Source organism: Eleginops maclovinus, chromosome 2, assembly GCF_036324505.1.
Source record: "Eleginops maclovinus isolate JMC-PN-2008 ecotype Puerto Natales chromosome 2, JC_Emac_rtc_rv5, whole genome shotgun sequence".
Lineage (NCBI taxonomy): Eukaryota > Metazoa > Chordata > Actinopteri > Perciformes > Eleginopidae > Eleginops > Eleginops maclovinus.
Window position 1 is genome coordinate 25,353,201 of NC_086350.1, and position 24,420 is coordinate 25,377,620.

Here is a 24,420-nt window from a genome sequence, read left to right on the forward strand (position 1 = left end):
TGTGATGGTTGGGGTGAGACACAGAGAGGGAGGAGAGCAGCTGAGTTCAGACGTGGACGACAAATATTGGTTTAGTTTCAGAGAGTTTTAGAGAGCCTGAGTGGGGGTGTTTCTGTTTGCACGCTGTGTTTGTGGGTGTGGAAGTGTGTGTGTTTCAGTGTAGTTTATGCTCCACAATTCTATGAGACCTTGACGCATGTTTTTCAAATTAAAAGCACCTTAGAGTTACGGTAAACTCAGGATAAGACATGTTTTTCAAAATAAAAGCCCAAAGAGTTACTGTTTTCTTACAGAAAGCTTTAGTTATATCCTAACAGGGAGATAAGCATGAGTCTTGTTTTTCAAAATTAAAACTGGAAGAAAGCACCAGACGATGCTTGTCTTTCAAAAGGAAAAACCCAGAAAGAATCTGTATCAAAAAAGGGAGATCAGGGTTAGGCTTATCTTTTAAATTAAAAGCCTTAGAAAGCAACAATACATCTACTGATATCAATATCTACTTAGCCCCTGAAATATTAGCATTGAGATTAGCATGCGGAATGTGAAACTCTTTGACCTTTGAATGGGTGTGTAGTGTACTGTTTGCTGTGAATGAATGATGATTATGTTTGCAATGCAATATAATCCGCTTTCTTCACTAAATGTTGGGACTCAACAAATCAGATGGATTTTGAATAAAAAACACACATTAATTAGACATATTGACTTCTTTTGCTTTTAGGTTGGTTTGTTATCTTGATCAAATGGTTATAGCAGTTCAATGTCCTTGTACTTTGCCCTTTCTTTGGCGGCATGCTAACACATGTAGCAGCATGTCATTCATGAAAATGAATTAGAAAATGGCTGGAGCTGCCATTCTCATTATATGCACAGCTGTGGCTAGGATTGTTCAGTTTATCTCCCATAAGGACACTCACTCCCATGGCTCACCACAGGAACATGTATCAAAGCTGCCGGCTTCCCATTCCAAGCTACGGACTCATTAGAAGTATCTCTAATAAGTATGCACACTGAATGTGTGTGGATTAATTAAAAAAAATAGTTGATGGTGATGAAGCACTTAAAAGATGTTCATTATAAGTGAGGAGGAAGTAGCAGGGTATTTTACATTGGAAAATGGAGACACTGTTTTTCAAATTCCAAACTTTTCCAAAGAAATCTTGTATAACTGATTGTTATAACTGTCTGTACATTTTCTGGTTTCAAGTTCTGACTGATCTACCAGCACATGGACTAACACAAGAGATAAAAACTCACTGATTGATGTCACTACAACAATCTAAGTACACACTAGAAACATGAATAGACAGCTGTACAGCACACTGAGCCGTGTTGTCTTGTCTGCTTTTCTTTTTGTTCCACACAGTGACAACATCTAACACACCGGCCCTGTGGATGACTGTCACACTGATTTATTAACCTTAACTCGCAGATTAGACACATTTTTGTTTCAAGTATAAAAAATGGATTTTCATGGTGTTTGGTTAATGAAAAAAGTGATAACAGGGATATATTAACACAACATTTTTCTTTACATTTTCTTTTATTCTATTATTATTTCAGCCCTTGAACACGACTTTGTTACAGTTTTTCCTTAACGAGGAGCTCATTTTCAGGTCCATATTTGTACTTTGTTCCTCTACTGTGTCATGTCTCCATACTTTAATGTTCAAAAAGCTCTTTATTTTTCTCATACTGCCTGTCATTTCATCCTCTGTCTGAAACCAGAGAACAGTCTGCTCTGATTGGTCAGCTAGCCGGCTCTATTGTGATTGGTCAACCGCTAAGAGATTTCCCGTCCCCTAGCCTATCACATACAATGTGTTACTGCTAGCCAATAGAAGCACTGGTGTTACATAGTGATGTCATTATGTAACAGAAGTAAACAAATGAGTCCAATGGAGGCGTGTCAGGCAGGGGGTGTGTAGGATTTTAGCCTTTGCAGACCCTTAACGTGCACAAAAAATGATATAACACACGACCGAAGGAAAACCCCAAAAAGCACAATAGGGCCTCTTTAAATGAGTTGAATAAAAAACAGAAACAGCACAGGGTAAACACTCTTGAGTATTAATTATAATTCTAATATATTTCCTTCCTCCACAGAACGTGTTGGCCAAGGCACTGTACGACAATGTGGCAGAGTCTCCGGACGAGCTGTCCTTCCGTAAGGGGGACATCATGACGGTGTTGGAGCGGGACACGCAGGGTCTGGACGGCTGGTGGCTCTGCTCCCTTCACGGTCGCCAAGGCATCGTCCCCGGCAACCGTCTCAAGATCCTGGTCGGCATGTACGACAGCAAGCAGCAGCAGGCCATGCCTTCCACACCGGAGCCAGCCTCTTCCTGTCCCTCTTCCATCCAGAGACCCCTCCCCCCTCTGAGCGCTTACGCCAAACCGTCACCTGCTACGTTGTCAGCTACGTCCTCCTCTGGGTATCCCATTAAGCCCCTCCCCTCGACTCAGTACACATCTATGCATCCGGCGTACTCCACCCCCAGCCCCGCACAGCCCAACCTTGACTCTGTGTACATGATGCCCCCCTCCCACGGCCCCAAACCGAGTCCTCAAAGTGTGTACCAGATCCCCTCTGGCCCGAGCGGACTCCCTCCAGGACCCCCGAGCAAAACCTCTCTTGCCCAGAGACAGTACCACAGCCCTGGGCAGGACATCTACCAGGTGCCCCCCTCTTTGGGCCCCGGGCCAGGCCAAGCTGGGGGGACAGGAGCTGGGCAGGATGTGTACCAGGTGCCCCCCTCCATGGAGAAGAGGAACTGGGAGAGCAGCACCAAGCCACTGGGCAAGGTAAGGAAAAGAGGAATAGATTCTGTGGCTAAACTTTATTTTCTGAGTTTACAGAAAGTGAAAGAAAAAGGAGGGGAGGATGCAAGCATGAGAGACAAAAAAGGGAGCAGATAGGAAGAGGGAAGAAAAGGAATGAAGGAGAGGGGATATTCAGCTGAAAATAGAAACATGTTGAAGCAACAGACGCGGATAGAACATTCAGTTCAATTGTTCCTGGCTTAGCTGTGGATGTTTTTGTATCACACACACACACACACACACACACACACACACACACACACACACACACACACACACACACACACACACACACACACACACACACACACACACACACACATACACACACACACACACACACACACACATCCTGTTATTGTCATTTCTGGTGCATGTGTCTATATCTTGTCATACCAACAATTCAAGGTTGCTCTTGGTACTGTGTGTCAGTTTCAAAATATTTGCTGGTTATTGAAAGTCAGTGAATCAAAGACTACGTAGAAGTGTGGTTAGTGCAGTAAACCCTCAGTTAACTTTCATTATTATTATGGGTCTCAGTGGAGGGATTCTAGTCAATTTCCAGTTAAAGAAGTATTGCAAAAATGTGAAAATAATATTTATTTAACTTTATAAAAACACTCAAATCCAAGGAGAAGAGGTGTGTTCTACTCGTCCAGTGTTGTGATACAATGCAGCATTAACTTGAAGGCACTTAAAAGACACATTTATGAAAAAAACAACTGCTGAAATTGTAATGAAATATTCAGATAAAATGTAAAAAATCACTTAAATCCAATGTAAAAAGGTGTGACCTGTACCTGTCACACTGTGTCTGATTGGTGATGTTCAGTAGTAGTAATGCAGTGAGAAGGCTTTGTGTTCCAGAGATGTAGAAAGATGGTTAACCTGCTGACAGGAAGTATAGTACTGACCTTTTAGGAACACATATTATAGATTGCTTTATCAAGCTGAGTTAAAGTAATGGCTTTTTGATACTTAGATGCTCCTCACATCATTATACAGACATGACAGAACTTGTTGGAGACGTGTACGTGTAGTATTTGGCGCCTGGGGTTATGGAGGAAGTGTTGTCAGAGTGGTGAAGGAGTTGAGAGGTCTGATAATGATAAAGAAACAAGACTGAGTGTCTGTAAATCAGATTTATCAACAGATCATTTTTAAGTTTGAATGCTTTCCCTGTTATGTCCCGTAATGCACTGGTATAGGGTCACAAGACTTGCTGCTATTCTTAAAATCCGTATTTGCTTGCAAACACATAATGTCCTTATGATTGCAAATCTGACTCACACAAAAAAGCACCAGCTATTTAATCTATATGTTCCTCATTTAAAGGAATCATTGCAATTGCATTCCAACAATCAGAGACAATGCTAATTAAATGTGTATTTACCCCCCAAAAACTTTAAATGATTGTCAGCAAGACACATGCGGGCTCAATTTGTTAGAGCTGGTAGCTTGGAATCAGGTTCGAATCCCGTTTGGGACTATTTACTGCACGACATCCCTCCTGTCTCTCCTTTTCAACTTTCTTTCTTCAGAAACAGCACTATTAACCCTAAAACTATCAGCAACATCAACAAAAAAATCTATAGTGTATACACACACACACACACACACACACACACAACGCTCAACATTTGTATTCATCCATGCGGTTGGCATTACTGAACTTGAACACATAAGGAGGGAGACATCTGGTGAGATTACTATAACTTCATTATCATTCCTAACAAACCATGGAAAACTACAAGATGAAATGTCCTCATGCTATAACGCCATAGCAACGCTTCCCTTAAAGAATTTAAAACTCCACATCACAGCGCCCTGCAGAACAATTCACCTTGATAAGAAGGAGAACACAGAGGAATACTAAAAGCTGAGGGACTGGAATAGAGAGAGTGTGTGTGTGTGTGTGTGTGTGTGTGTGTGTGTGTGTGTGTGTGTGTGTGTGTGTGTGTGTGTGTGTGTGTGCTTTCAGAGGAAACAGTGAAATAATAAGATTGTTAATAATGCAGCTCTGATCTTGTGGTTGGATGAGTAAGCACTTTACTGCAGCAGGTGACATGCTGTGTGTGATTGCTGATGGTTGATTCCAGCTGCTCCTCTTCTTCCTAATGTGTTCCTCTGTCTGTCTCTAACTGCTTCATAATAAATTCATATGCAGAAACTGGAAACAACCAACAGATCCCGCAACTGCATCATGGGACAGTAACACTTACAGTATATGAGGTCTTTTAGATAATGTTGAAAATACCTTTTTTAGAAAAGGTTTAGCCTAGATGAATATGGAATGAGAGGCTGGTTGCCTTATTTCCACAGAGCATACTGAGCCATGTTGTGAGCAACTGTATTTAGACTGTGTAATGTGCACGGCATGAATTCATTTTTCATAGCGTGGCATGGAATGGCAAGAGTTGTTTACTGATGATGATGCGTGGAGGTAGAGCTTGTTGCCTGCAGCTCTTTATCTAACTGCCTGTGGCAGTGGTTACTTTGTGTCCATATTGTTCTATGCACACACTCTTCATCAACAAACCTCCCACAGAAGGATATTTAATGAAGTATGGCATCTTCTGAGATCATGCTCCCCTGAGGAAACCCCTTTATTTCAATGCTTCCGTCTTGATTCTCTTGTGCTGTGTCTCAGTTCACATACTCCTGTGGTGTTTTGAATGCCTAAATGATCACTTCCTAATGCATAGTATGGCCAAATGACCCAATGTTGCACTCATAACCTACAGAAAACTGTGAGTTTTGAATGCAGGACATTTTTTACTATCTACAATAGCCCTTTTGGCTAAAAAAAAAAGGGCTAGGTAACAGAAGTTGCGTGACCAGCCATTATAGCTGCAGTAAACACAGTAATATACAAATAAAGGTTACACACGTTGCTTTTTTCCATATTTAATACACATACCACTATGCCAGTGTCAAAGATAAGCCAGTGTCATTTTATTGGGTAGCAGTCTGTAATGATTTGCTACCTACAATGATAGTATTTGTTAGCTAGCTAGCTACCGTGAGTGATCGTCACTTGGGTAATGTGCAATTTGAAATAACACGCTGCGGTCGAAATTCAACTTTAGTGTTAACAACACACAACATGACAACTCACTATGGAGCATATCCGAAGTGAGACACAGCATTAGTTTCAGCCGCATTTTTGCCCCCCAAAATGTTCCTATTGTAGGATACAATGAGCATAACAGCCACTATCAATATCAAATATAAATTGTGGAGACTTTTGTAGAGGCTGGATATTGTTCCATATTGGTCTAACTCTTATAGAGCCAAGCTAATCATACCGCACATGTAAAAGGGAAGTCCTACCTGGGTTCCCATGCCTCCAGGAATTCACCAGAGATTGGGAAAAGCAGAGAGAGAATACTTTGAGAGGAACAATATAAGCTCCACCTGAATCATCATTGAACTATGATGACAGTGTCTTTAACACTTTTGGCACTTCTTGGAACTGAGAGCCACAGGGTAAGAAAGTCAGAAAGTATTGACGTACAATGATTTTCCTTCCTTGTGTCATTATGGGATTTCTTTCAAAGCCTCAAAAATCAATCTTGATATCGGCCTAAAAAAACTCCTTATGTTTATAAATAGTATTTTTCAATTTTTTTGGTTAATCTGTTATTTATTATCCTATAATATGGAGCTTGAGCTTTTATAATAACTGCCTTGAAACCCACCTTCCCCCGGGATAAGTTAAGTATTCTGATATTTATGAATGTGTGGGTACATTTGAAAGGTCTGCTCCGTGTCACTGGGTGACAATATGAATGATTTATGAATTGTTCTTTAAATATTTCTTCACTGGGATGTTTTCCATCAAGGTCAAGGACTCGAAGTAAGGGCTGAGAAAGGACTGAGCTAACATTTTAGTCACAGTTGTGTAAGTGCTGTGCGTGCATGCTTTATGTATTTACCTTGCCAATGCCCTTCATTGTAATGACTTGCTCTTATGCTCACTTACCTCCCCTTCCCTAGTGCTACACACACACACACACACACACACACACACACACACACACACACACACACACACACACACACACACACACACACACACACACACACACACACACACACACACACACACACACACACACAGACACACACTTCCCCCTTGCCAGTTAGTTATTATGAGATAAGGAGTTCCTGCTGAGGGAAAACTACACACACACTCTCTCTCTTTCACCCACACACTCACACAGATGGGCAGTAATGTAAGAGTGATGAAAATGGCAGTGTTTGTTTCAAACGTGGAGGCAGAATGGAGGAGGAAGTGAGCAGACAGGCCGAGGGAGCTCCAGCTGCAGAGGCTCAGCTGCTGTGGAAGTCTCCAGCACGGCTTTACACACCAAATGTTCCTTTGTATGTGTCGGGCCAGTTTGTCTTTGTGTTTCCAGACGCACAAATATGAGAGACACGTGTCTGTCTGCAGCCTACACTCTCCAACAGAGGTGCTAACAAGGAGAATGTGCGGGGACTCCCCAGCTGTGGAAACAAGCCAGCAAATGATACAAAATATGAGAGTTAAAGAGGCCCTATTTGCGTTTTGGGTGTTTACTTTTCCCTGTAGTGTGTTTTATAGGTTTCTGTGCATGTCTGCAAAGGCCTCACTCCCCATGTTCCCTCCAGAGTTGCTCTCCAACACTCCCCCCTGACTGAAACACCTCCATTGGACTCCTTCGTTTACTTCAGTAACATTATGACATCACTATGTAGCACTTACGCTTCGACACATTATAGGCTAAGGGGCGGTACATCCCTAAGCGGTTGACCAATCACAACAGAGCTGCCCTAACCAATCAGGGCAGACTAGGCTCTGGTTTCAGACAGAGGGTGAAAAGAGTTGCTGCAGCACAGGCAGTATGAGAAAAATAAAGAGCTTTCTGAACTTTAAAGCATGGAGAGACACTAAATACAAATATGAACCTGAAAATGAGCATAATATGTTCTCTTTAATGTAGATTTCTTGTGAGGGTGGGATCTGATTTCCCTAAAGGCCGGAGGGTGTCTGGACTAAATTAGTTTTTGATGCACATGTATCACACATTAGTTTGCATGATATAAAAGTGGCGCCATCAGCATATTGAGAATGCTTAGCTGTCAGATATTAACGATAATGAAAAAGCTAATAAATGCTCTTTAAAGTTAAGATATTGTGTGTGTGTGTGTGTGTGTGTGTGTGTGTGTGTGTGTGTGTGTGTGTGTGTGTGTGTCAGGAGCTCAAGCTGTAGTGTCAGCTGACACAGCTGTCATCAAAGGCATTGATGTTAGTTAGGGTGTGTCAGCAGCCACGTGTCGCAGAGACTACTAGCTTAACACTCTGACACACACACACACACACACACACACACACACACACACACACACACACACACACAGGGACAGCTGAAGACCATCAATGTGTGATGAAAAATTGTTTGAGTAGAGGACCTGAAAAGTCAGGGGGATGCCGGTGCACGGTTATTTTGAGGAGCCCTCTTATTATCTGCACACAAACACACTGCTGCAATAAATCTTCCAGTGAGTGGGGTTTTGAAAATAATAATTTAAAGTAGTGTAGAGTTGATCCTGGGTGTGTGTGCACAGCTGGTGTGTGGAGCAGCAGCTGTAGTCCAGTTATCGCTGTCAGTGTGATATTAAAATCAAAATGTCCCTTAAATATTATATTTATTACAGATGAGAAGTTCACAGGAGAACTGTAGAATCTGGCCAGGATGTCGATTGAGTGTCCAGCATGTGAGTTATAACTGCTGTGATAATGAGGAAGAAAAGTGGTTTCTGTTTTCCCACAGCCTGCACACTGACAGATTGGTGGACACACTGGTTTTTAACTTGAACATCATGAACGCTCAAGTGATGCTCATCCCGATCCCTCACTTAAATATTAGAGTGGCCCATTTCCCTTCCCCTGCTGTTTATGTAAGTCTCACACATGGATTGGATCTCAGGCTGCTCCATAGACAATGAGTGAGGGACTGATTTTGAGTCTTTATTATTTACACCATGAGCTTTATTCTCTTGTAGTGGTTTTAGTTTTGAAACAAAAAAGTCCCTATGTACTGAAATATACAAAGATTCTTCCACAGAAATGTTTATGTTGGACTGTTTCACATCATAAAAAAAGACAAGACAAACCTTTATTAAACCCTGTAGGAACATTCAGGTGTTATAGCAGCAACAGAATAAGAGTGAAACACAGGACAGTACAAATTAGAGTTCACACTTGGATAACAAGAAACAAAAATAGGAGAATATAAATCATGTAAGTTACATATACTCTTTATGTATGTTTTGAAAATGGGTGTACTTCCTATTTATTTTGCTGCTAGAGTAATGTGAAGAGTTGCATGACTAAAATCCATCACTTTCACAGATTAAGCTCATGTCGGATATAAAATTATGAATATTTTAAGACGAGACAAAGAGACATTTGTTTAATGAGCCTGTGTGTGTGTGTGTGTATGGGGGGGGGAGTGTATATTTGTATTAACTGTCAGTGTGTGAGCCCAAATTCTGCACCACATGCTGAGAGATTAACTGGAGACTAATGAAGTCAACACAGCTGTCTGGCACACTCCCACTCATATCTGTAGACATATCACAAACACACACACACACACACACACACACACACACACACACACACACACACACACACTGATTGAAGCAGGAATAGTTTGGGTTATGCTCATTGTCCATGTGTTGTTACTCTGACAGCCCGTGTGCTGCCTGTCAGTCATCATGCTGTGGATATCTGAAACCTTCTCTGTTAACATTAAAGCATAGTTCTGCTTTGTACTCACCAGAAATAGTCCAAATGTAAACCAGTTTATCAGGCACTGTTCAGCCAGTTTAAGAAAGCATTTACTATTTATGTTTTTAAACTGCTTTGGTTAAGGTTCTGCCTGCAGTGTGTCTCAGCCAGTTAGAGTTGATACCCCTTAAAGCTAGATCTTCAATAGATATGTCACTTCCTGGCGAAATTACGGTCCCGCCCACTTTTGAGGGGAAAACATTTGCTTTCATTTGTATGGCGGTCAATACAGATTATGAAGTTGTCGGCAATCACATCAAAAAATCATGATAACCGTGCCATTTTTAATCTACAAAAAGTCCAATTATGATGGTCAGGCAAACTATAAAAAAATGTCATTAGAGCTTGATGATCTGTGTCAATTTATAGTTGCATTTAAATCAATAGGGAAATATGAGGCTCTTCCTAGCGAAATGATGGCTCCACCCACTCGGGGGCAAATAATGGGTACGGTTGAATTGTCAGTATATCTTAGGAAGGTTCCTAACCTAGTGAAATGACCAAGAAGTCGATGGCAGCCATGATAAGAGCTGTTCGAATTCTCTAGATGATAGGAAAGGAGCTCTGAAATGTCCTTTATAACCCCATTTAGGAAACACTGGACCTTCCTTTACAAAAGGAAAGGAGAAAATGCTGTCCCACAATGCCTTGCAGCAACATTTACCTTGGCACAACATTCGGCCGTTCAGGGAAACAACCGATTGTGACGGAGAAATGCGTTTCATGAAAGTTACGGTTCTTATTAAGCATCTTAAAACGTATGCTGTAACTTGCTTTAGTGCTTTGTTTTGAACGTTCAGCACTGTATTCATCTAAAGGAGAAATATGAACATTGCTTTTATTCTGAAATGATCAAATAAAGTCCACATTTCAGTGTTTACTGATCTGTGTGGGGTTTCTTAAACTTTTAAAACATGTTTGAATTGTGATATACAAAGTGATATGTTAAGGCATAACTAGTTTATTATAAATACATTTTGTATTTATTTTAAAATATTTCATGTAATTGTACGTATTGGGATTCATGTGGGTTAACGTGTGGACCGGAGGGTGAGGGTGACAAGCGTTTCACTTTCCTTTTTTATTTCAATTCCGACCTTGGTCCTGAAGAATATGTCTCTGTTGTCCTCGTTCATAAAGCATAAAACGACACCATCAGAGAGCACGGTGCAGAGTAGATGTGCTCTCAGTAGTCCGCTTTATAGAGACTGTAGTTCCCCACAGCAGACGCACATTAATAACGTCTGGCGCATCATAAATACGTGGGATAGCGAAAGTGCAGTCGGATTCTCAAAGCACCGAAGTCTCTTTTCCTAAGTACTTTTGAATTCTACTGTCCACTATTCCTTAACCCCGTGACGTTTCACACAGAGGTCAAGGAATAGACGATAGGAGCTGATTTTTGACAATTCGACCGTACCCAATGCATTAGAGCGCAGTGGAAAATAATAGTTCCTTCATGTCTTAAAGCTGTTGAGTCATATATTGCATCTCAAATAACAAATACATCTAGACATACCGTTTCTTCTCTTCCTCTACAGAAAAAAAGAGAGTAAAAGAAAGGATGTAATTCAGAAATCTCAGTTTCAGTGTAAGCCTGCTGCCTGATACTCATCCTCCAGTAGACTGACCGGACATCATTTCCCTATTGATTTAAATTAAACTATAAATTGACGCAGATCATTGATTTCATCAACATTTTTTAATAGTTTGCCTGTCTGACCATCATAATTGGGCTTCTTGTAGATTAAAAAAAGTGCGGTTATCTGAATTTTTTGATGTGATTGCCGTAAACTTCAGAATCTGTATTGACCGCCAGTCAAATGACAGCGAATGTTTTCCCCCAAAAGTGGGCGGGACTGTAATTTCGCCAGGAAGTGAAGTGGGTTTTACTCATATATAGATTGGTGCAGTGATGATGTATTTTTGTAGTCCAACCCATAAATTGGCATCATAAGGGCTCCCTCGACAAAAAGCAATGGGATTTTACCATTGCTTTTTGGAATACTAAAGAAAATGAGATCTGTGGCAAACTTACAGTGGTATGCAAAAGTTTGGGCACCCCTCTGAGATTTCATGACAATTTGCTTTTCCTTTATAATAGAAGATCACAGCAACAACATTTGTTTTCCTACAAAGATGTAGACGTTTTAGTGTTTTCCAGACCAAAATTCTTAGGGTAGCATTACATAGTTTTATTATAATAAAATAAAATGCAAAAAATGGGATGTGCAAAAGTTTGGGCACCCTTATAAATAGCATTCATTTCAACACCTGTACGGATTTATAGCTGACAGGTTGCTGCACAAAATTGCTTTGATTAGCTCATTAGACCTTCAATTACAAAGACAGGTGGAACCAATCATGAAAAAGGCTATTTAACATAGGTAATAGCTGGCTGTGCCTGGCCTAGGTTCTTTCTTAGGGAGTGGCAAGATGGGGACCTCAAAACAACTCTCCACTGACCTGAAAGCTAAGATAATCCAACATTATAAATTAGGAGAAGGGTACAAAAAATTATCTGACAGGTTTAAACTGTCTGTCTCCACAGTCAGAAACGTAGTTGTGAAATGGAAGGCCACAGGAACAGTCCGTGTGAAGGAAAGATGTGGTAGGCCGACAAAAATAGGGGAAAGGCACAGGCGAAGGATGGTGAAAATGGTCACAGAGAAGCCACAGACCACCTCCAGAGAACTACAACAACATCTGGCTGCTGATGGTGTAGTTGTTCACCGTTCCACAATCCAGCGTACTTTGCACCAGGAAGAGCTCATTGGAAGGGTGATGTGCAAAAAGCCTTTCCTGAGTGTTAATCACAAGAAGAGTCGCATGAGGTATGCAAAAGCACATCTGGACAAGCCAGAAGCATTTTGGAACAAAATACTGTGGTCAGATGAGACCAAGATTGAGTTATTTGGTCATAACATGAACAGGTATGCATGGCGAAAAAAACACACTGCATTCAATGAAAAGAACTTGTTGCCCACTGTAAAATTTGGTGGAGGATCTATCATGTTATGGGGCTGTGTGGCTAGCACAGGTACTGGAAAACTTGTTAAAGTTGAGGGCCACATGAATTCCTTACAGTACCAGGAGATTCTTGACAAGAATGTTCTAGAGTCAGTCACAAAGTTGAAGCTACGCCGGGGTTGGATTTTTCAGCAGGACAATGATCCTAAGCACCGATCAAAATCCACCAAGGAATTCATGCAGAAGCACAGGTACAATGTTCTGGAATGGCCATCCCAGTCCCCAGACCTTAACATCATTGAAAATGTATGGATTTATTTGAAGAAGGCTGTCCATGCACGGAGGCCAAGAAACCTGACTGAACTGGAGACGTTTTGTGTGGAAGAATGGGCCAAAATACCACCTGCCAGGCTTAAGGGACTTGTCTGTGGCTACAGGAGGCGTCTACAGGCCGTTATTGCAGCAAAAGGAGGCAATACTAAATATTAATGGAATTATTTCTTAGGGGTGCCCAAATTTATGCACATGCCTATTTTTGTTTGAATGCACATAAACATGTTTCTGTTTGACCAATAAAAGTTATTTCACTACTGAGATGTTTCTGTTACCATAAGGTATAACATATGTTAAAATGAAGTTGCTGCTTCAAAAGCTCAGCAAGTGACAAACTGATGCAGTGGTTTTCCTAAGGGGTGCCCAAACTTTTGCATACCACTGTATATACAGTGGGGCAAAAAAGTATTTAGTCAGCCACCAATTGTGCAAGTTCTCCCATTTAAAAAGATGAGAGAGGCCTGTAATTTTTATCATAGGTATACCTCAACTATGAGAGACAGAATGAGAAAAAAAATCCAGGAAATCACATTGTCTGATTTTTAAAGAATTTATTTTCAAATTATTGTGGAAAATAAGTATTTGGTCAATAACAAAAGTTCATCTCAATACTTTGTTATATACCCTTTGTTGGCAATGACAGAGGTCAAAGGTTTTCTGTAAGTCTTCACAAGGTTTTCACACACTGTTGCTGGTATTTTGACCCATTCCTCCATGCAGATCTCCTCTAAAGCAGTGATGTTTTGAGGCTGTCGCTGGGCAACACAGACTTTCAACTCCCTCCAAAGATTTTCTATGGGGTTGAGATCTGGAGACTGGCTAGGCCACTCCAGGACCTTGCAATGCTTCTTACGAAGCCACTCCTTCGTTGACCTGGCGGTGTGTTTGGGATCATTGTCATGCTGAAAGACCCAGCCATGCTTCATCTTCAGTGCCCTTGCTGATGGAAGGAGGTTTTCACTCAAAATCTCACGATACATGGCCCCATTCATTCTTTCCTTTACACGGATCAGTCGTCCTGGTCCCTTTGCAGAAAAACAGCCCCAAAGCATGATGTTTCCACCCCCATGCTTCACAGTAGGTATGGTGTTCTTTGGATGCAAGTCTGCATTCTTTCTCCTCCAAACACGACGAGTTGAGTTTTTACCAAAAAGTTCTATTTTGGTTTCATCTGACCATATGACATTCTCCCAATCCTCTTCTGGATCATCCAAATGCCCTCTAGCAAACTTCAGACGGGACAGGCATGTACTGGCTTAAGCAGGGGGACACGTCTGGAACTGCAGGATTTAAGTCCCTGGCGGCGTAGTGTGTTACTGATGGTAGCCTCTGTTACTTTGGTCCCAGCTCTCTGCAGGTCATTCACTAGGTCCCCCCGTGTGGTTCTGGGATTCTTGCTCACCGTTCTTGTGATCATTTTGACCCCACGGGGTGAGATCTTGCGTGGAGCCCCAGATCGAGGGAGATTAGCAGTGGTCTTGTATGTCTTCCATTTTCTAATAATTGCTCCCACAGTTGATTTCTTCACACCAAGCTGCTGACCTATTGCAGATTCAGTTTTCCCAGCCTGGTGCAGGTCTACAATTTTGTCTCTGGTCTCCTTTGACAGCTCTTTGGTCTTGGCCATAGTGGAGTTCGGAGTATGACTGTTTGAGGTTGTGGACAGGTGTCTTTTATACTGATAACGAGTTCAAAAAGGTGCCATTAATACAGGTAACGAGTGGAGGACAGAGGAGCCTCTTAAAGAAGAAGTTACAGGTCTGTGAGAGCCAGAAATCTTGCTTGTTTGTAGGTGACCAAATACTTATTTTACCGAGGAATTTACCAATTAATTCATTAAAAATCCTACAATGTGATTTCCTGGATTTTTTTTCTCATTCTGTCTCTCATAGTTGAGGTATACCTATGATGAAAATTACAGGCATCTCTCATCTTTTTAAATGGGAGAACTCGCACAATTGGTGGCTGACTAAATACTTTTTTGCCCCACTGTATAAGATACCTACAGCGAAAAACTTCAACTACCTTTTTAGTCTTTGCTGAGTATGTCCCTGAAGAGAGGAAATCTGTAGGAGTGTTACATCACTATCACAACCAATAAACAACACAAAGCAACACTATGACTAGCACAACACCACCTCAGTAGTCCGTACTACGTCATGCATTGTACAGCAATAACATGCATTACATTAGACATCCTAATAATTCAAAACGACTTCCATCACCATCCGAGGTGAGTCTGTCCATCTGGGTTGTGCCAGACAGTCGGTCTGAGCATGCACACCACAGACACACACACACACACACACACACACACACACACACCAGGCATGCCATGTGGTGTTAGAATCCAATACAGTGGGGGGTAGAGCGTGTCTGTTTTCTCTTGGAGACATGTCCCCCGCACTAATCTGTTAAGACCGTGTGTGTGTGTGTGTGTGTGTGTGTGGTGCGCTACATGCTCCACATAGCTAGCATGGTATTCTCAGGCTGTGGCTCCAACTCTCATTCATTCTTTTTCCCCTTCTGTTTTTTTTCTTCATCTTGCTCCTGGCTCTTAGCAATAAACAAATTATATTTCTACGTTTGTTTACTCAGCCGTTTTTTTACAAACCTACCTGCAACCTGGTAGATTAGGTTTTATTTTTAATGTTTAATCTATCCAATGAAGGGGAATTAAAATGATGATGTTCTGCTCAAAGCATAGAGAATAGCATTAAAGAATAAGCAGCAGCATATTTCTCAGTTTTTATTGGAACAAAGTCAGTCCCAAGAGAAACATGGATTACGTAACAGGGTTATACAATAATAACTATGCGATCAAACTAAACTATCTGCATGACTAGGTACTACAAGAGAGAACAGAGAAATGTTGTCTTTTTACTATTTCAGTAAGCCATCTCTTTAACATTTAATATGCTGCCGTGTATCTGTCTTAGTGTTGCTTTGTGAAACAGAGCAGATCAGAAAAGAGGAAAATGAAAAAGTTCTATTTAATAAACAATGCACAGGTCTAAGATAGTTTCACTGTAGCATGAAACTGGAGCAAGACACGGCAGATTAAATGTGAATAAGAGTTGTAATGCTTGTTCGTGCATGAAACAGCAGATATGTGCATATAACCACATTGTACATGCATGACTGTATATATGTTAATGAATGCAAACAGTATGTTCGCCTACACACACTGTAGGTACACACAGGCAGACGTTATACATTGTTATGCATAGGCTATGTATGCAATGCAATATGATGAAAAATTATGAATTAATTTAAATTGGATAGGTAGGCTATAAACAGCATCTCATATATATTTATTTTTCGATATGTAGAAATCTTTTTTTCCTGTTTATAATTGAAGAAAATTATAAAATAGAAAAACTATATTTCTATATAAATGGAAAAAACACAGTGCCCACTGAGGAAATACTGGAAGTGTGCAAGTACTGTAAGGGATAATATGCAGCAATATTATCCTGCTTATTAAACATATACTTAATAAATAAGTTAATAATTTGATAAATCCGAAAGTATAAAAATAAGTGTCAAAAAAGTATTCCATCTTGTTTTCTGATGGAGGAAAACTCATTTGTTTGTCACAGCTGATATTTAATTGACCGGACTTCTTTCTGCCGATTGATATGACTACACATAGCCCCGAATCAGAGTGTCCTTAGCAGTATTCCACAATCGAAAAAGAGCAGGTCCCTAAATCTTCTAATTGACCAATCAAAGTCAAGTATTCAACTATGAGTTCTCAGAGCTCATTCTGTATCAGGATCTGAAGCATGTCCTCAGTCTAACCTCCCAATCCTCTCCTGTAATGAGGCCTCACTCTATTTTAACCACATTTCTCTTTTAACTTCACATCTGTGCTGTACAGATTTGTTCTCAGCTGCAGCTACATGTATTGAAAGTATGTTTCTCTCCATGTGGTCAGTGGTCATTTTGAAACTGCAGGACTGGGCTCCCTTAGAGAATGTGCTGTTTTTACCACAGATACCATGGAGGAGATTTCACCCTGCTTTTAGTGTGCAGCCTGAAGCCCACACCCTGATTTCTCATCGGCATGAAGCAGGGACAGAAAGAGAGAGAAGGAGAGGAAGCCAGGGAGAGGGTGGAGGGTGCTGCTGGGAAGGAGGAGGGACATAGCTCGGAGCAAAGGTCATCTGTTGAACAAAGACTTCAGCTTGACGTAATCATATAAATGGAACAAAAGAGTGAACATCCCAGCTTGTGCCACACATGGCCCTCTGTCTTCGTGTGTGTGTGTGTGTGTGTGTGTGTGTGTGTGTGTGTGTGTGTGTGTGCGTGTGTGTGTGTGCATATTTGCTTGTAGAGGAATTCTCCTTCACTGGATCCTCATAAATAAACGTGTGACTGTGAGGCATGTTACTGTTGGTAGGTCAAGAAGCTTCAGCTTTTATGAGGCCACTGATTTATTCCGAGAACACGACACAGAGAATCTTCTTTGATATTTAGGTCAGAAAATATGAAAGTATGCAGCCGTGCCCAGACCAGAGTTCTGTGGGGAAGAAGAGGATGTTCAGGGACATGAGCTGGCTCTGTCAGTACCAACACGTATAATACATGTAGGTTCACACTGAAAGACTCTGAGAGGGAACACCCTAAAAAAGGCTGAGAGCATAGCAAGGATCAGCATAGTACTGTTCAAGTTGCAACAAAAAAACATCTATAAGAGGAAGGTTTCCTGAAAAAACTGTGGGCTTAAGTGTACTGTTTTTCCATTTGGATACTTCCACGAGTACACTGACATACAGTTTTGACACAAGTAATGCAGCTGTGCCCTCATTGGAAGAAACAATGGCCTCAATTAACTCAGGTAGCTAATAGCTACATTACTTGCTATAAATCATAACAGACTCCTCAATTAACGCAATAAAATGAACCATTGCTTCTTTTGACATCAGCATACCTTTATGAAATATTAAAAGAAAAATCTCATGTAGATCTTTTTGTTTATTGTTGTGTTGACCAGAGGAACCAGGATTGCCGCTTGTCGCGCAATTTCTGTTACATAAGATCAAATTTGATCTCACAATAAAACCTAAAATTCCTTATTTTCTCTGTTTTGAAGATGGATATTATATCTTTTATTTAGTTAAGCCAAGAATGTATTTTATAATACAGCACATTGCACATAGGCAGTTACGCTAATATTAAATGATTCCATTAACTAACAGTCATGACACAGACAGGTTGTCTCTAGTGGTGACCATTGATCCATAGCTCTGATCTCCTAAAGGGATTAAACGTCTCAGCTGGTCATACTATTACTAAACCTCACACACACACACACACACACACACACACACACACACACACACACACACACACACACACACACACACACACACACACACACACATGGAAACACTGATCACTTAGCTTTAGTGTATAAGTGTGTGTCCATCCTCTAGGGTACACACAGACAGGTTATCAATAACTTGGGTCATCAATCTGACACAGCGCTGGGAATGACGTGTGTGTGTGTGTGTGTCAGTGCAGAGGACACATCTGGCACTTAGCCAAATGTCGTCAATACTGTTGAAAGCTTTGTGACAATGAGGTAAAGTGTGTTTACATGCGTGTGACGCAGACTGAGCATCAGACAGAGGACAGATATGTTCTTATTACAACCCATGATGAAATTATTACCCTAGAAAAATAAACATTGACCTAAATCCCTCGGTGTGGGAGAGAGAATAGTGGTGGGTGAGATGAAGGCAGATTAGTGCAGGCAGGTTGTCAAATGGATGGTTTTATCATTTGTCTCTGTCTGTCTCACACACAGCGTCCCTCAACAGCTGGGGAGCCAGGCAAATATTATCAGAGAGCTTCCATTAATCAAAGCTGGTGGCTGGTAATTAAACAATGATTCTACACACTGATACGACACAATAAGTCTGTTCAGAAATTAACATAACATAATCATTAAATCTAAAGATACACACTCTATTATAGAATATTGTGTTGTTCTACTCATTTTTATATAGCTCATTTTTATATAGCTCATTTGATAAAATGTACTTTTTTAGGGGGGGGGGGGTTGGGTGTTTTTTGAGTGTGGCTACATATTAGCTCTTGTATAACTGTATCAGTTTTTTCTCTCTGGCCTGCTGCAGAGATGAAAGGAGTTAGCATATAGCTACAGTTAGCTCATCATGAAGACGAGCGTAAAGAACAGCTCTCAATTACACTTTCCATCTACTATAGAAAGTGTTACTTGCTGTTTTTGTTCTTCCTCTCAGTTAAACGGTTTGTTTTTGTCCACTTATACCCTACCAGATTAAAAGCTCTAGGTTTCTTATGTAGTGTGGTCCTAATAAGTGCAGTCTTCCTCACTGTCCTCCTCAGTGTCGCCCCCACTGTCCTCTGCTTCAGCTTCCTGCATGGTAGATAATGATGATGCTGCAGATGCACCTCCCTGTCCTTGGTTGAGCCTCCGATTAGCTGTCTCCATCCACAGGTCAACAGCTTGCTTTGGGTCAAATGTCTCTGTGGTCTGCTTTGACAGGTGAATGTGCATCAGGGCTGAGAGACGAGCATGTGACAGACGAGATCTGTACTTGGTTTTTATTATGTTAAGATGTGAGAATCCCCTCTCACAAGCTGCACTGCTTAAAGGCAGTGTAAGAGACAGCTTAACCACCTTGTTGATGTTGGAGTAAGCATCTGGGTTACTTGTATTTACTATTTGGACCAAGTCATACACAGAAGAGGCTCCCAGGTGTTTTCCTGCCTGCTTTAAGCACATCCATTCTGTCACAGTGGTGTCTTTGTCAAGTTGCAAGGTGGCCTCATATTTCTTGAGAATGCTGCAAACTGTTGTGTTTCCAAAACTGTGGAGGTCTTGCATTTCCCGAGGCCATGTTGAAGGATCAAATACTAAGAAATGATCACATGACTTGAGGGAGTCATATCTGATTTCAAACTCTTCTATTAACCCCCTAAGTAAGTTTGTCTTGTCTCTGTCAGCATCAGCATTAGAAACAGTGTGTGCCCTGTGGCCTTCACCATCAAGCAGAAGTGTGAACTATCCAATGGCCACCATGAGTTCATCCTTACATTCTCCAATGGTCAGCTTTTCCTTCTGAAACCTAATGGATGTGGTCTTCAAAATGTTGCCAATGTCAAACATGTTTGACAGAAAGCACTGAAAACGCTCTGTGCAGATTTGCTGCAAGTCACTGTTATCACTCGTAGCCAGCTGCATTTTAATGGCTGGCAATAGTCTTGATATTTTTAACAGTGTTTCATGCCTCCATGCAGACCATCTGATATTATGAAACTTACCCAGTTTCACAAAGGAGATCCCATTTTCTTCACACAGCTTCTTCAGTGCAGCAGTTTTTTTTGCTCCACCTTTTTGTAAATAAAACTGCAGCAGCTTGACCACAGAGCGATTAAATGTCTCACAGTAAGGAACGTTGCGATCAGCTGATTTTGCACAATTCTCCAGTGTGTGCGCGGTGCACAGAATGTGCACAAGGGAGTCTCCAACCGCAGCAAGTTGCCGGAGTTTTGGCACAACGCCGTTGTACACACCGACGTTGACAGCAGCCCTGTCTGGGCACACAGCGACCAACTTTGTTGTCCAGTCATCCAAGCCTGTGTCCTGGAAAGTCTCACAAGTCCCTCTGTTATGGCCTGCGCGGTTCGGTCAGCACCCAGTTCCATCAGTCCAATAAAGTCCGAGGTAAACTCTCCGTTGCTGGACACAGACACAATGTAAACGATTTCCTGCTCAGTTTTTGTGATGTCCTCAGATCCATCAAAAAGCAGCCCCCAAAAATCAGCAGACTGCAACTTGGCTCGTAACTCCCCGCTGATGGTGTGAGCAATGCTCTGCATGATCGTGTGCCCCCTTCACGTGAATGATATGCACCTCCGACATTTACTCCTAGCCGCTTCAGTAAAGGAACATCCTCAGAATAGGAAGACATGGGACCTGCGTGTTTAGCTTTATGGAAGGCGAGGAGAAAAATATTAAACAGAGCTTGCCGCTGTTCTTCATTCAGCTTGTCTCGCCATCTGGCAAGTGGGCGACTGGACATTTCGTCTCGAGCTAGCTTGTTTATTAGCAATGGCTTGGGTCACATTCATGTGCTCCTTGCTCTTTTGATGTTTGTCAAATAAAGGATGGTTGAAATTCTGTGAGCCTTTATAAAACACACCTGTTTTGTCTGCTAGATGTGGATGTGAGCGGCAAATCTTGCACCACATTTCAGTACGTTCATCGTTAGCTTCAAGCCACTGCACATCTTGGAGCCACTTTTCCGAAAAAAGTCTTATTTTCTTCGGCTCTGGCTCCAGTTGGCGTTTCTTTGTAGGTGGCAAAACGCCAAAGAAGCTGCTTAATGTCTGTTGTTTTTTGGACATCTCTGACAGTAGTTGACAAGCAACATCGGTCAAGTACGCAAAGGCGTGTAGTAACACAGGTGGCATTACGCATTCCTGATTTTTGTCGCGCATGCGTACCTGCGTACCAGTTATGTGCACCCCTGTTTATATTATATGTTGTATACATATCAATAAGAATTAGGTGCTGAAATAAAAATGTAAAAAACTTGCAGTTAACAAAGGAGCAGTTAGCATTAAAGCAGTTTGGATGTACTGAATTGTGTCTGCATTACCATTTTGCTATAAGTAAAAAATGTTTAGATACACACAGAATTCTCAAAACAAAGTTATTTTCCATAAATTTTCCTGATAGTAAACTGAAACTAGTAAATTAGTTAGCTTGTAAACTAAAAATGTTTATTATGCAGGGAATGTTGAATTATTTCCACTGAATAGCATGCTAGAAAGAAACAATATTCCTTTAGCAGGTGATTAGGCACCGTCACACAGCAATTGGTGATGGTCATATAAACCAGGACATGGAAATGTTGTAGAAATGAGAGTGTCCGTGTGTGGCTGCTTGTGTGTGTGTATGCCTTTATGTGTGGCTGTATATGTGTTGTATAGCACAGCTGTTGTGGTTTCCCAGGCTGGCTGGTTGACTCTACACTTACTGCATATAATACTCAGTTTAAACAGGCACACAATAGGTCAGCCTGGTTCCCACGACGACTATGACAGTTCCCCTGCTCTGTTTTTATTGCCTGTGTGAGAGCAGCACGTTTTTAATGAGAACAGACAACCTTCAGTGTCCGGTCATTCACTGTGAGGAAGCCACAGTACATTCTCGATCAAAGGTGAAGAAGCCTTTTAGTTTTGTAAATTGAAAAGTGACTTGGTGGTGCATTGTGACCCTCATAAACATATTCTACATTCATATTGTCCGATGTCTTTTCCTAACCACATTTGCTTAAATGTCATGGGGTTATTTAAGGAATGTACTCTCTCCTTCTGTTTAAGGATTATTTAATTTGTATTTCTGGTTATATGAATAATAAATAGCGCTAAAAGATTTTTCTAGTATAAATGTGAACTATATCTTTATGCTGTTCGTTAGTTTCACCTGCCTCTCTGCTCTGTTTCTGTGTCCAGGTGGTGGTTCCTACCCGGGTGGGACAGGTGTATGTGTACGACACAGTGAAAGCAGACCAGGACGAGTATGACGTCCCACCCAGACATCAGCCCCCCAGCCAGCAGGACATTTACGACGTGCCACCCACACGCCAGCAGTACAACACACAGGTCAGTCTGTGTGTGTATGACTCAGTATATTTCCATCAGTGTGATATAAAGACCTCACGTGATTGGTTTACATAAATATATGATTAACGTTGATTTTCCTATGGGAACAATGTGTTGTTATATTTGACAGGGTACAAAGGAAAGCTGCACACTGGAGCTCTCAGAATAAATTGTTTAAACAGTGTGCGATTTTACAGACAATTTTAACAACATTTTTAACCCTGCAGAAAGAATGATGCGCTAATGCGTAACTTCAGAAGTCAGCATGCTGTGAAAAGAAACAAAGTGCATCCCATTATCACCATTATCAGTCCAGTTAAAGATTAAATTTGTTAGAGGGATTAAGTGTAGTAATAAGAGTGCACAATCCATACACATATTGTCATGTTCAATAAATAAAATTAAAGTTAAATTAAAGACGCAACCATTGTATACTCTGTTTTAGCCAAGTGTAAGTCAAATCCTAAAAAGTTTCATTTTGCTATTTTATGGCTTAGTTTCCACACTTCAAAATTCAATGTAATATTAAAACCCTCATTCATAACCAACAGGCAGGCTATGTGTGTGTGTGTGTGTGTGTGTGTGTGTGTGTGTGTGTGTGTGTGTGTGTGTGTGTGTGTGTGTGTGTGTGTGTGTGTGTGTGTGTGTGTGTGTGTGTGTGTGTGTGTGTGTGTGTGTGTGTTCACCTGTAGGGCCTTTACATTTGATTCCACACGCATAGGTCAGTTTATTTCTCAGTAATTTCACACATACTGTTTCTTGCTTAATAAGCATGCAGGCACCCACACACACACACACACACACAGAAAATGTACGTAGCAGAAAGTCATGTTGCTGATACGTCAAAAGAGAAAGGTCACTTGCATACAGCCACAGCAAAATCAAAGCTGGAGTAGCAGGAGGAGGTGTAGAAGGAGGGAGGAGGAGGGAGGAGCAAGTGGGAGGAGTAGCACAGGAAGGAAAAAATGACAATGAATGATGGGAAAGATGAAGGAAAGAGGAGAAAGAGCAGGAGGAAGATGTGTGGCTGTAATAACAGATGTAGCTGCTGGGCTTTTTCTGAAGAATGAACGCACCGCAACACCGGGCTCTTCATCAAAATGCCTTCTGTGTGGGAGATGACTCTGACCATAACAAGTCATCACACACACACACACACACACACACACACACACACACACACACACACACACACACACAGAGCAGTGAATGTTCATCTTTATCAGGCTTCATTCAAACGTCATTCAGGGTTCTATACATAGGGGGGCTAGTTTCAAGATCTTCTCCTCAGGTTGGATGCTGTCCAACTGTCAAATTGTGGGGGTTTTGTGGGACAGAAACTGGAGGGAACACTGGGATTTTAGCCTTTGCAGACCATTTACATGCACAAACCTGTATAAGACACTACAGGAAAGGGCATACCTAAAATAGCATAATAGGGCCTCTTTAATATGGACCGTAACCCGTCTGTCACGATCAGTTGTTTCCTTTTCACATATAACAAATATAGCATTGAAGCTCCTTTCCTATAACCTAATGAATTAGAACAGCTCTCTGTGTCCTTTTAATCAGTTAGGGACCTTCTCAAACAAAAACTTTTGGACGGCAACCTTACTCAAAAATGTGTGTTAAGCGGTGGTCATGTGATCAAAACTGCTTCACATTCCTGGCTCAGCTCTCTTCCCCTCCTTTCTCCCTTTTCTGTCCCTCCTGCTCCCGTTTCTCTCCTTTATTCTCCTCTAATCCTCTTCCTGCACCTGTGTTACCTTCCTCTCCTCTCTACCTCTTCA

General features: G+C 41.3%; 1 protein-coding gene across 1 annotated transcript in view; it reads left to right on the forward strand.

Moving 5' to 3' along the window:
- The window catches only part of bcar1 (BCAR1 scaffold protein, Cas family member), a 51,666-nt gene that overhangs the window by 20,843 nt on the left and 6,403 nt on the right, over positions 1-24,420 (forward strand). Inside the window, 2 exon segments of the mRNA XM_063910067.1 lie at positions 2,107-2,805; positions 22,481-22,630. Of these exon segments, the coding sequence (XP_063766137.1) occupies positions 2,107-2,805; positions 22,481-22,630 (849 nt within the window).